Source organism: Belonocnema kinseyi, chromosome 7, assembly GCF_010883055.1.
Source record: "Belonocnema kinseyi isolate 2016_QV_RU_SX_M_011 chromosome 7, B_treatae_v1, whole genome shotgun sequence".
Classification (NCBI taxonomy): Eukaryota; Metazoa; Arthropoda; class Insecta; order Hymenoptera; family Cynipidae; genus Belonocnema; species Belonocnema kinseyi.
The window spans coordinates 59,852,337-59,865,131 of record NC_046663.1 but is presented as its reverse complement, the minus strand read 5'-3'; the positions used below and the strand labels follow the sequence as shown (position 1 = coordinate 59,865,131).

Sequence of the window (12,795 nt, the reverse complement as noted above, 5' to 3'; positions counted from 1 at the left end):
TAAAATATTTAAATTTTGATTTGATTAATTTTCAGCAAAAAGAAAACTGATTTTTTCCAAAATAGCAGTTGAAATTTCAACAAAAGGAAAATTAATTTTCAACCAAAAGATTAATGATCAAATATTAATGATAATTTCCCACAAAAAGATGACTGTTCAAATTTAAAAAATACATTTTTTAACTGAAAATTTTAGTATACATATAGTATATACATAAGTTTTCAGTTTAAAAAATTAATTTTTCACCAAACAAAAAAAAACATGTTTTCAACAAAATAGTTCAAGTTTCAACCTTAGAAATGAATTTTGAACCAAAATATATGCAGTTTTAAACAAGAAGAACAACTTTCTGCCAAAAAAAGATGGATTTCAACTGAAAAGGATCAATTTTCGAGCAACAAAAAATATAATTAAAAAAAAAAAACGGAAATGTTTGTACCAAAGAAATCATTTTACATGCAATTTGATTTTCAAAATATATATACTTAATTTTTCAGTTAAAAAAATTAACTTTTATTAAAAAGAAAATTAATAAAAATAGTACAATTTTCAGCTATAGAAATTAATTTTTAACCTAAATAGATGAATGTTGACTAAAAAAGATAAATTTTGAAGCAAAAAGAGAAACGAATTCTCAAAAAATAGTCAAACTTTCAAGAAAAGAAATCGCTTTTCAAACAAAAAGACAAATTTTCAATAAAAAATTGAATAGTTAAATTTTCATTTAATTAATACAAACCTAAATTATGTTTAACAAAATAGTTTAATCATCAACAAAAAAAAACATTATTTTTCCACCAAAAATATTAATTTACAAACAAGCAAAATAATTTTCTGCCAAAAAGATAAATTTCCAACTGAAAAAAACAACAAAATTTTGTTAACTAAAAATTTTAGTATGTACTTTTGTTTCCAGTTGAAAAAATTAATATTTAACCAAAATTAACCAAAAAATGTTCAACCATAGAAATAAATTTTTAAACAAAAGACATGAATTTTCACCTAGAGAATATACATTTTTATATACAAAATAAAAACGAATTACAAAAAAATGGTTCTATTTTTAACCAAAGAAATAATTTTTCTAGCAAAAAGATGAATTTTTAACCCAAAATATTAATATTTTCAATGTGAAGAGACGGATTCTAATAAAAAAATGTAATAGTTAAACTCTCATTTATAATTAATTACAAAAAAACAGAATTAATTTTCACCAATACCTGGCGGCGTGTAAGCTCCCCTATTCCTTGGCCCTCGATGTGAAGACATCTTGCCCCCTGACGTCACTACACGAAATACTCAGATTCTTATGCGCAGTCGCAACAGCGGCGGCTGCGCAGTAAATACATCAAGGGTTAGGTTAGGAAGCTTACGTCCATTTTCGATTTAGAAGTTAACTGTCCTGAAGACCGGTGTATTTTTCTTCTCTGTTTTGTTAAAAAAAAAAGGAAATAATAGACACTGATTTTCAGAAAATAAGTTTCTTAAACCGCCAAAATGAAGCTCTGTCGAGTTTACTTGTGCATTTACTTTATTTTACAAATGGTTGTCATTTCTCTTTGCGACGAGAAGACATATTCTGACGAGGTCTCCGAAAACACGTAAGCGTTATTTTCATTGCGTATTTTGTCATGAAACAAACAGTTTTGAAGGTTAGTCAAGTCGTTAGATGGACCATTTCACACTTTGCGATGTTTACACAGAACCTGTAACCTGAAAAAGGAGGTTCGTGACTTTTTGTTAATCCGGAGTTTATTTATAAAAGGGGTTCGTCGGTCATAAAAAGTTGGATATAAAAGTAGCTACTTTTTATTATTTACATTTTTAAAATGTAAACCCAATGTGATAAAAAAATGTTTTTTTTTTCTCTTATTAGTTAATGCTTTGGAGTTAATTTTATTTTGATGAAATTTTATATTTTTGGTCGAAATTTAACGGTCTAACAACAATTAAAAAAAATTTAATTAACTTATATTGTTGAAAATTCAATTATTTGTATAAAAATTCAACTGCTTTTGCAAACCTTTAATCTCATTTATATGAAAATTCGGCCATTTCGGCTTGCAAATTCTCAGATATTTGAAAATTCGCCTTTTCGGCTTGCAAATTCAATTACTTGGTTAAAAATTCATCCTTCCTTGTTGAAAATTATCTTTTTGGTTGAAAATTCGCCTCTTTTGATTGATAGTCCATGTATTTGTTTTTAAGTGCAAACAATTAGTTTAAAAATTATTTTTTTCTTTAAAAATTAAACTATTTTTTCAAAAATTCATAATAATTTTAGTGTGTCCTAATAAAATCGTCCATTTGGCTTGCAAATTTAACTGTTTTGTCTATAATTTATCTTTTCTGATGAAAAAATGTATCATGATCGATTGAAAATTTATCTGTCATGGTGGACAAGTCATCCCTCTTGCTTGAAAATCCATATTTTTCGGGTTGAAAAATTAAATCTTATAAAAATTTCGTCTTTTTACTTAAAAATAATTTTTTGTTTTCTTCAGCCATTTGCTTCAAAATTCACCTTTTTTTGTAGTAAATTATTTTGGTTGTTGAAACTTCGTCTTTTTTGCTTGATAAATCATCTTAATGAAATCATCCCTTTGCTTGAAAATTCAACTGTTTTGTAACGAAATCTGTTTTTGGTGAAAAATTCAACCGTTTTTGCTGAAAATTTGCCTTTTTGGGTCGAAAATTTAACTATTTTTGTACGAATTTCATATTCTTTGGTTAAGAATACAACTTCTTGAATGGAAATTTATATCTTTTGGTTGAAGATCCCGCTTGTTTTTATGTTGGAAGTTTGAATATTTGTTTAGAAATTTCACATTTTTTGGTTAAAAATTCTACTGTTCGGTTGGAAATTAAGCTCTTTTGGTTGAAGATTAAACTATTTTGTTGAAAATTACTCTTTTGATTGAATTTAATTGTTTTTGTTATCAAATTAAATTTCGTTTTTAAAATATTACCTAGAAAGTTTTTCGTTCAGAATTCACCTTTTTTATTTAAAATTCGACAGTTTGTTAGTATTTATTTTGTTTTGGGAGAAAGTTAATCTTCTTGATTGAAAACTTCGGCTAATTCGGAAGAAAATTCAACTATTTGGTAGAAAAATAAATTTTTTGTTAAAAATAGATATTTTTGGACTGTAAAATTAACTATTTCAAAGAAAATTCATCTTTTTGGCCTGAAAATTCAACTAATTGATTGAAAGTTGAAATAATTTGTGAATAAATTGTTTTGAAAAGATTCACACCTTTAGTTGAAGGTTTTACTATTTTGTTGAAAATCCATATTTTTTGGTAAAAAAATTCAATTGTTTTGTTGGGCATTCTATCTTTTTAAATAAAAAATTCGTTTTTGTGGAGAATTAATCTTTTATGTTGGAAAATTAATTTGTTTGTTTGTTGGAAATTCACCTTTATTGTTTGAAAATGGACTCTTTTCTTAAGAATTTATCTCTTTTGGTGGAAAATTGAACTACTTTGTTTTAAATTAAATATATTTCGAGTTATTTATTGCGGCTTTTTGTGCATTTTTTTCGAAAATAAGGTCTCAGATTCATCGTATTATTGACACTATTTAATTTTTTGTTACCGATAACACTACTTTGCTACTATTTCGAAAATAATGACACTAAATCCACTATTTTCTCACAATTGTCCGCTAATTCCACTATTTATTTACTTTTTCTTCCAAAATATTTTTGACCTTCTCTGCTAATTGGCTAAAACAACATGTCCGTCATCTCAACCAAATATTTAAGATTTCAACCAGAAAGATGTAGTTTCAATCAAGAATATTTGTTTCCTACCAATAAAGATGAATTTTCTACAAAACAGTCACATTTTATACCTAATAGATTTATTTTATACCTATAAAACATTTGCATTTTCTGTGAAATAGTTGAATTGTCAAGCAAGTAATTAATTTTTAACAAACAAAAAAAAACTAGTTTTTAACTAAAATTATTCGTCTTCAACCGAATAAACTGACCGCAAAAATATGATTTTTCTACCAAGAAATAAGAATTTTAACAAATAATATATATGATAGTTAAATTTTTAAATAAATAGTTTAATTTGCTAACAAACTAGTTGATTTTGCAAACAAATAGTTTAATTTTCTATCATTTTTTGGAATTTTTAAATAATTAAATTTTGAAACAAAAACGTGATTTTTTAAAAAAAATGAAGTAGTTAAATTTTTATTAAGGAGAATTCATTTTTACTAAAAAAACTAATTTTCTACAAAACAGTTAAATTTTTTACCAAATAGTTTTACTTCATAACAAACTGTTGAATTTTGAAGCAAAAAAAAACGAATTTGCTGCAAAACAGTTAATTAAAAAAAAAAAAAATTAAATAAAATTATGATTCTTGAAACGGAAAAATGAACTTTTAAGAAATTAGTTTAATTTTCAAACAGTGATTTTAATTCTTAAATTGATTTTATGCCAACAGAGATCAATTTTCAAGCAAACAGTAAAATTTCCTCGCGAATTGTTAAGTTTTTTGAAAAAAACATACATTTTTAACCTAATAGCTGAACTTATAACTTATAAAAGATAAATTTTGTACAAAAAAATAAGGAAATGATTTCTAATGAAATAGTTAAATTTTGAAATAAATAGTTTAATTTTCTATCAAACTAGTCGAATTGTTCTCCAAATAATATGAATTCTGAACGGAAGAGTACGTTTTCAACCAAACATTTTAATTGTCTACCAAATTGTTGAATTTTAATATAAAAAAGATGACGTTTGCACAAAGCAGTTAAATTTTTAACTAAATAGTTAAATTTTTTTACCAAAAAGGTGAATTTTGAACAAATTAAATGAAATTTTAACTAAATAGTTTGAAGTTTATATTTTTCTAAAAATTAATTAGTTGAATTTTCATTAAGAAGAATGCTATTTTACTAAAAAAAACTAATATTCTTCAAAACCGTTTAATTTTTTACGAAATAGTTTTATTTTATACCTAATTGTGGAATTTTCAAGTCAAAAAATGAATTTTCAATCCAATATATAGTATTAAAAAAACAGAAAAAACGAATATTTAATTAAAGTTATGATTCTCCAACTGAAAAAACCAAATTTTAAGAAAGGAGTTCAACTTTCAAATAAGGACTTTAATTCTCAAATTGATTTTCTACTCAAAAAAGACCAATTTTGAAGCAAGCAGTTTAATTTCCTTCCAAATTATCTCATTTTCGAGGAGAAAATAAGAATTTTCTACATAACCGTTAAATTTTTAACGAAAAATGTAAATTTTCAAGAACAAAAAGTTTATTTTCAGCCGAAATAAATTAATTTTTAACCAGGTAGCTTCATTTTTTACCAGAAAAAGATTAAATTTCAATAGAAAGGGATGGATTTTAAAAACGAAAAAGATAAATTTCAACAAAATAGTTGAATTTTCAATTTAAAAAATGGTTTGTCGACTAAGAGCAAAATTTTTCAATCAAATTGTTGAATTTTCGATCCAAAAACACAAATTTTTGTTAAAACACAGGGTGGCCTCTGCATCGGGAAATCGGGAATTCGACGATATCAGGAAATAACAGTGAATTTATTTTTTGATTGGGAAGTTTACGAATTTTTAGAAAAAAATCTTTCAAAGATGTTTTCAACAGTTTTTTAAACAATTAGTTGAATTATCTTTTTAAATTATGATATTCAGTTTACAATACTTAATTATAAATTCCTTCACTTAAAAATGTTCCCTTTTAGATTTTAATATTTAAGCGTACATTTTTAAGTTAAAGAATTTAAAAATGCAGTTTTTAAAGACTGAGAATATAAATTATAATGATTTTTTTTTAAATTGAACTGTACTTTAAGAATTAAAAAGGGAATAATAATTGATTTTACAAGGTGATTCGAAATCGCTTTAAAATGTAAGAATTTCCAGATTTTAACGTTTAAATTAAATTGTTTGGTTGGAAAGTCTTAGTAGTTAGAAAAATGTAAACGCCCTATTGAATTTCTTTAAACTATTTTCAATTTTAAAAAATAATGTTTAAAATTGGAAATTTTATAATTCAGAAAAAGAATGATTGCTTAATATTTATAAGTATTTGACTGTTCATTTAAAATTAGTAATTATAAATCAAATATTTGAAACTAAACAAGAAACTAAACTTTAAACATTAAAATTTTAATTTTTCTATAAAAAAGAAAGCAAATTTACAAGATCGGTACGTATATTGAAAAAATCCAGCTATTTGTACCGAAATTTCGGTGCAAATAGCTTGAAAAGAATAAAAAGAATTTTCTCGAGATTCGCAGTAAAATTGAAAATTACTTTTTATTTTGACAAATTAATTTTTAAGAGAATATTTACAAAAATTTGCAAAGTTAAAAAATAAGGCTGGAAGATTTCAAGGAAATATTTATATTTTGCATGATTTTTGAAAAAATTGAGGAAGAATTCGAATCACTTTAAAAGATGCTTAGAAATTCTGAAAAAACTGTGAAATAATTTAATATTCGAAAAAATGTAAAAAAAACGTGTAGATGTTTCAAACTTTAAAAATAAAATTTTGAAACTTTTTGAGGAATTTCGGACAGTTGAAACTTAAAACAATTTACCTTTTAATTGAAGAAGTTTGCAGTTTGTATAAAAAATGTAATTGTTTAATTCCTAACATTTCGGGGTTGAAATGGCCTAAAATGCTTTGCACCTTCGTTTTTATTACTTTAAATGCAGACATTTTTAGATTTATATTTTGAATTTTTAAATTTAATTGACTGTGAAAAATGTTTGCGAACCGGGAAATGACCGGGATTTGTTTTCTGTGAATAAAAGGGCTACCCGGAAAACAATTGAATTCTAATCAAAGTAGTATGAATTTAACAAAATTGTTTAATTTTCAACAAAATAATTCAATTTCCAACCAACTTATAAAACTTTTCAATAAAAAAAAAAAAGAATTCTTAATCAAAGTTTTAATCGTAGACTTTTCAACCGGAAATGATAAACTTACAATCAGAAATAGTTCGTTTTTAAAATTATTATCTATATTATTTTATACGGCTAACGCGACTTTTTAAAAAAGAATTGTAGTCTATTCATATTGATTTTTTTTTCAAAATCTATCTAATCATAATTTTCCTTTTTAGTCCAGCTGAAGAACTCATAGATCCACATTCTTTTTATTACAATAGGCATCGTAAAGAAATGCAGAAACCTATGAAAGATGAAAAAAGGTATCCATTTTTTTCCCATCAGTAAAGTTTCATTTAATTTCATATATAATTGTTACAATTTTTATATTGCAAACTTTATTTCAGAAGCTCAGTCGATACTGTTACTTCTACGGAAAGTCCCGCAGAATCTGTGGATTCTCTGAATTGCGATTGTGAACAAAAGTTGCAGGAATGCAGAGATGAGAAGCTAAACAAATTGCCATTTGAGCTATTTTCTAAAAGACTAGTGAATATGCTATTAGCGCAAGTAGTTTTTGAGGTAATTATTTCAAAAGGAACAACGCACTGAAAAGTATCTTTTTTTTAATCAAATGGTTGATATTTTTTTTTATTCAACTTTTTTGTTTGTTTTAACCATTCATCTTTCTTGGTTGAAAATGATCTTTTTGGTTAGAAGATGAACCTTTCTTGGTTGAAAATTCGACTCTTTTAAAAAGTTGGTCTTTTTTTTATTAAAAATATGTTTTTTTTTAATTCAACTATTTGGTCCGAATATTGAAATTTCATCTTTATTTGTGGAAAATGAACTTTTTGGCTTGAAAATTCATCCTGAAAAAATGATTTTAAAGCAAAAATTTCGTCTTTTTGCTTAAAAATATTTTTTTTTTTTAAATTTAACTATTTGGTTAAAATATTGAAATTTCATCTTTATTTTTGGAAAATGATCTTTTTTGTTCAAAATTCTTCTTTAAGAAAATTTGTTTAAAGCAAAAAGACGAATTTTTTTTAGAAAATTCGATTCTTCTAAAAAGTTCGTCTTTTTGCTTAAAAATAATTTTATTTTAATTCACCTATTTGGTTCAAATATTCATATTTCATCTTTATTTGTTGAAAATGATCTTTTTGGCCTGAAAATTCAATTATTTTGTTGAAAATTTATCTTTTTCGGTATAAAATCCAACTGCTTTGTTCTTTTTACATAGAAAAAGCATCCTAATGGATTTTAAATTCCTATTTTATTGTGGAAAAGTAATTTTTTCAAATTAAAAATTCACTTTTCTTTGTTGGAAATTCAACTCTTGTAAAAAGTTCGTTCATTTGATTAAGAATGATTTTTCGTTTAATTCAACTATTTGACGGAAAATTGATTTTTCATGGTTGAAAATTTTGTTGTTGAAAATTCGTGTTTTTGTCTTGAAAGTTCATCTATTTTTTTTTTAAATCGTCTCTTTTGATTGAAACCCTATCTATTTGGTTATAATTAGAACTATTTGCACAAAAATTATTATATATTTTTTTGGAACTATTTGATCAAGAATTTATCATATTTCAAATGTCTTATAATAAAATCGTCGTTTATGCTTGAAAATTCAATTATTTGGTTGAAACTGAAACTGTTTTTGTTTAATATTTAGTATCTGTTATTTGAAAGTTCTACTGCTTGTTTAAAATTTTTTTTTGTCAAAAATTCAATTGTTTTTTTGAACATTCATTTTTTGGGTCAAAAATTCATCTTTTATGGTGGAAAAGTAATCTTTTTGGGTTGAAAATACAACTTTTTTGGTTGGAAATTAACTTTATTCAAAATTCAACACTTCTAAACAGTTCGTATTTTTTGCTTCAAAATAACTTTTTGTTTAATTCAAACTTTTTGATTGAAAATTGATCTTTTCTTTGTTGAAAATTATATTTTTTGTTGTTAATTCGTCTTTTTGACTTAAAAATTCATCTATTATGTTGAACATTCATCTTTTTGGGTAGAAAATTGGTCTTCGTGGAGAATTCATCCTTTATGGTAGAAAAAAATCTATTTTGGTCCGAAATTTACACTTCTTGGTTAAAAATGAACTTTTTTGTTGGAAATTAACTTCTTTGTTGGAAATTTAACTCTTCTAGAGTTCGTCTTTTTGTTTAAAAATATATTTTATTATTTAACTATCTGGTTCATATATTGAAATTGCATATATCTTTGTTAAAAATGATATTTTTAGTTGAAAATTCATCTACTTTCTAGAAAATTCATCTTTTTAGTCATAAATTCAACTATTCTAAAAAGTTCGTCTTTTTGCTTAAAAATAATTTTCTGTTTAATTAAACCATTTGGTCGAAAATTCATCTTTCTTCGTTAAAAATTATCTGTTTTGTTATAAATTTGTCTTTTCGGCTTGAAAATTTATCTATCTCGTTGAAAATTGATCTTTTTGGTGAAAAATTCAACTGTTTTGTTGAGATTTAACTTTAGTTGCAAATTATATTCCTTGTTGGAAATTTAAGTCTTCTAAAGGGTTCTTCTTTTTGTTTTAAAGTAATTTTTTATATTTTAACTGTTTAGTTAAAGATTCATCATTCTTTGTTGAAAATTATCTTTTTTGTTAAAATTTCGTTTTTTGGTTTTAAAATTCATATATTTTGTGGAAAATTCATCTTTTTAGATCAAAAATCGAACTGTTTTGTTGAATATTGGATAGAAAACACATCCTTTATGGTGGAAGAGTAATTTTTTTTTTGGTCGAAAATTCATCCTTTTGGCTTGAAAATTCATATATTTTTTTGAAAATTTATCTTTTTTGTCAAAAGTTCAACTGTTTTGTTGAACATTCATCTTTTTGGATAGAAAATTCGTCTTTCTGGAGAATTCATCCTTCATGGTAGAAAATAATCTATTTTGGTCCAAAATTCACCTTTCTTGGTTAAAAATTAACTTTTTTATTGGAAATTTAACTCTTCTAAAAAGTTCGTCTGTTTGTTTAAAAAGGATTTTTTGTTTAATTCAATTGTTTGGTTAAAAATGCATAATTCTTTGTTGAAAATGATCTTCTTAGTTGAAATTTTGTATTTATGGTTTTAAAATTCATATGTTTTGTGGATAATTCATCTTTTATGATGGAAAAGTAATCTTTATGGGTTGAAAATTCACTTTCCTTAGTTGGAAATTAAGTTCTTTGTGGAAAATTCAATTGTTCTAAAAAGTTAGTCTTTTTGCTTTAAAATAATTTTCTGTTTAATTAAACCATTTGGTCGAAAATTCATCATTCTTTGTTAAAAATTATCTGTTTTGTTATAAATTTGTCTTTTCGGCTTCGAAATTCATCTATCTCGTTGAAAATTGACCTTTTTGGGCAAAAATTCAATTGGTTTGCTGTTGTACATTCATCATTTTGGATAGAAAATTCGTTTTTATGGACAATTTATCCTTTATGGTAGAAACAATTTTATTTGGTTGAAATTTAACTTTTTTTTTCGTTAAAAATTAACTTTTTTGTTGGAAATTCAACTCTCCAAAAGGTTCTTCTTTTTGTTGTAAAACAATTTTTTGTTTATTTTATCTGTTTGGTTAAAAGTTCATCGTTCTTTTTTAAAAATTATGTTTTTATTTGAAATTTCGTGGAAAATTCATCTTTTAAGATCAAAAGTCGAACTGTTTTGTTGAATATTCGATAGGAAAATTGATCCTTTATGGTGCAAGAGTAATATTTTTTGGTTGAAAATTCACCTTTTTTGGTTGGAAATTAACTTCTGTGTTGAAAATTCAACTCTTCCCAAAAAGTTCGGCTTTTTGCTTCAAAATAATTTTTTTTTTAAATCTAAGTAATTTGTTGAAAATTCATATATTTTGTTGAAAATTTATCTTCTTTGTCAGAAATTCAACTGTTTAGTAGAAAATTCATCGTTTTGGATAGAAAATTCGTCTTTATGCAGTATTCATCCTTTATGGTAGAAAAAAATCTATTGTGGTCCGAAATTCATCTTTCTTGGTTAAATTTGAACTTTTTTGTTGGAACTGAACTTCTTCGTGGGAAATTTAACTTTTCTAAAAAGTTCGTCTTTTTGCTTAGAAATAATTTTTAATTTAATTTTTAAGGTAATTGTTTGAAGAAGAATAATGCGCTGGATTTTTTGTTGTAACTAAATAATTGATTGATATTTATTTTCAGGAAGAAGATGATATTTTTAAAGGAAAGGTTCACATAGAAGCGAGTGTCTCTCAGATGGAAGTTCTTCGTGATTTTGGAAGTGGAAAAGTATCTATAAGACAAGTTGACTCAATTCTCAGCGATATAATAAAAACTCCTAAAACTACCTTTCTTCAAGATGCAATCAATTATTCAGAATTACTTTTTTCCACTATCAATACTCATGTGAGTTTGAGAATTTTTTCCATTTTTTTTTTGTTGCTTTATTAATGCGAAATTCACAGTCGATAATGGAACTTAAAAAAAAAAAATTAGAAAAAGATAAAAGCTTCCAACAGTCAGGCATTTTGAAAAAAATAGCAAAAATCAGGGAGTTTCCGTTCTCTTAAATCACTTTTTAGTAACTTTTTTCTATAAATTAACTCATGGATTAATAAATATTAATTTAGGTCTACATCTATTTTTGGATTATCTTTAATTCTTTTGAAATATTTGAGGCTATTTTTAAAGATACCGAGAAATTTTTAATTGATTTCAATAATTTCAAAGGATTTTAAGATTTTAGGGCATTTTAAAAACTTCTAAGGCATTTTTAAAAGATTCCAATGAATTTTTTATTCATTTCAATAATCTAAACAGATTTCAAAGCGTTTGAAACCTTTTTTCATATATCCTATATCTGTTTATAATGAGTCGCTTTAAAGTGTGATTTGGAAACATATTTCTATTATTGTAAACCTTTTTGTGCAAGTATTTTTCAAAAATTGATTTTTTTGAGTATTTGTTTTTTAAAACAGTTTTTTAAGGAACCTAATTCTTTTCAATCCTCCTAGTGCAATTTTATTGCATAATTTGGGGTTTTAAAAGTTTATGTTGGTTTGAGAAAAATGTACTTGCAAATATTTTAGGATAATACATTTTCCAGAATATCGGTCAAGCAATGCAGACCCGCTCCCACTCAAGAACTACCCCTTTTATTTTGTATTGTAGGTTAATTAATTTTATTTTATAGTGTTTAAAAGATTTTCAAGTATTTCAGGATATTTCCACAGATTTTAGGATATTAAAATAGGTTCTCCAAGGAATTTTCAGTTCATTTCAGTAATTTGATGGAATTTTAAAGAATTTGAAAGATTTTAGGGTATTTTAAAGGTTTTAGGACATTCAAAAAAATTCTCATAATTTTGCTAGAATTTTAAAACTATTTAGCGGATATTAAATGATTTTAAAGTATTCGGAATATCTTAGGATACTTTTAATATATTTCAATAGTTTGAAGTGCTTTAAGGGTATGTGACACAGCTAAATACCTAGATTACCGACCACAGTTTTTCAGTTCACTGAATGTTTTTTTGAACCTAAGAACTTTTTTTAAAAATAAAATATCGGGCTGAAACTTTGGGAAATGCATTATAGTACAATAAAGTACGTTTAAGTACTGCATTTTGGTAGGAACTTCACTGAAAATTATTTCCATCTTTTTTCTGAACCTCAACATTTTTTGAACGTTCGAACTATTTTTATACATGAAATATCGGTCTCAAACTTTGAGAAATGCAAGAGCCGAAAGAAAACTACGTTTAAGTACAAAGCCTAATAATAAAAAATGTAAAAAAAATATTTCACTAATCAATTCCAACGGCATCAGCCGGTAACGTTGTACACGAAAATACGTAACCTCTAGAGCCTCGTCTAGTGGCCGCCAGGTTTCGTATTTTCGTGTACAAC

The 12,795-nt window shown here is 24.9% G+C and overlaps 1 protein-coding gene across 2 annotated transcripts in view; it reads left to right on the top strand.

Annotated features, from left to right (window-relative positions):
- The window catches only part of LOC117177540 (tyrosine-protein phosphatase non-receptor type 11-like), a 101,945-nt gene that overhangs the window by 77,349 nt on the left and 11,801 nt on the right, over positions 1 to 12,795 (top strand). For both annotated transcript variants that reach the window (XM_033368327.1, XM_033368328.1), the window contains exons 13-15: positions 7,127 to 7,213; positions 7,298 to 7,472; positions 11,089 to 11,292. In XM_033368327.1, coding sequence (XP_033224218.1) covers positions 7,127 to 7,213; positions 7,298 to 7,472; positions 11,089 to 11,292 — 466 coding nt within the window. The remainder of the gene's footprint in view (positions 1 to 7,126; positions 7,214 to 7,297; positions 7,473 to 11,088; positions 11,293 to 12,795) is intronic.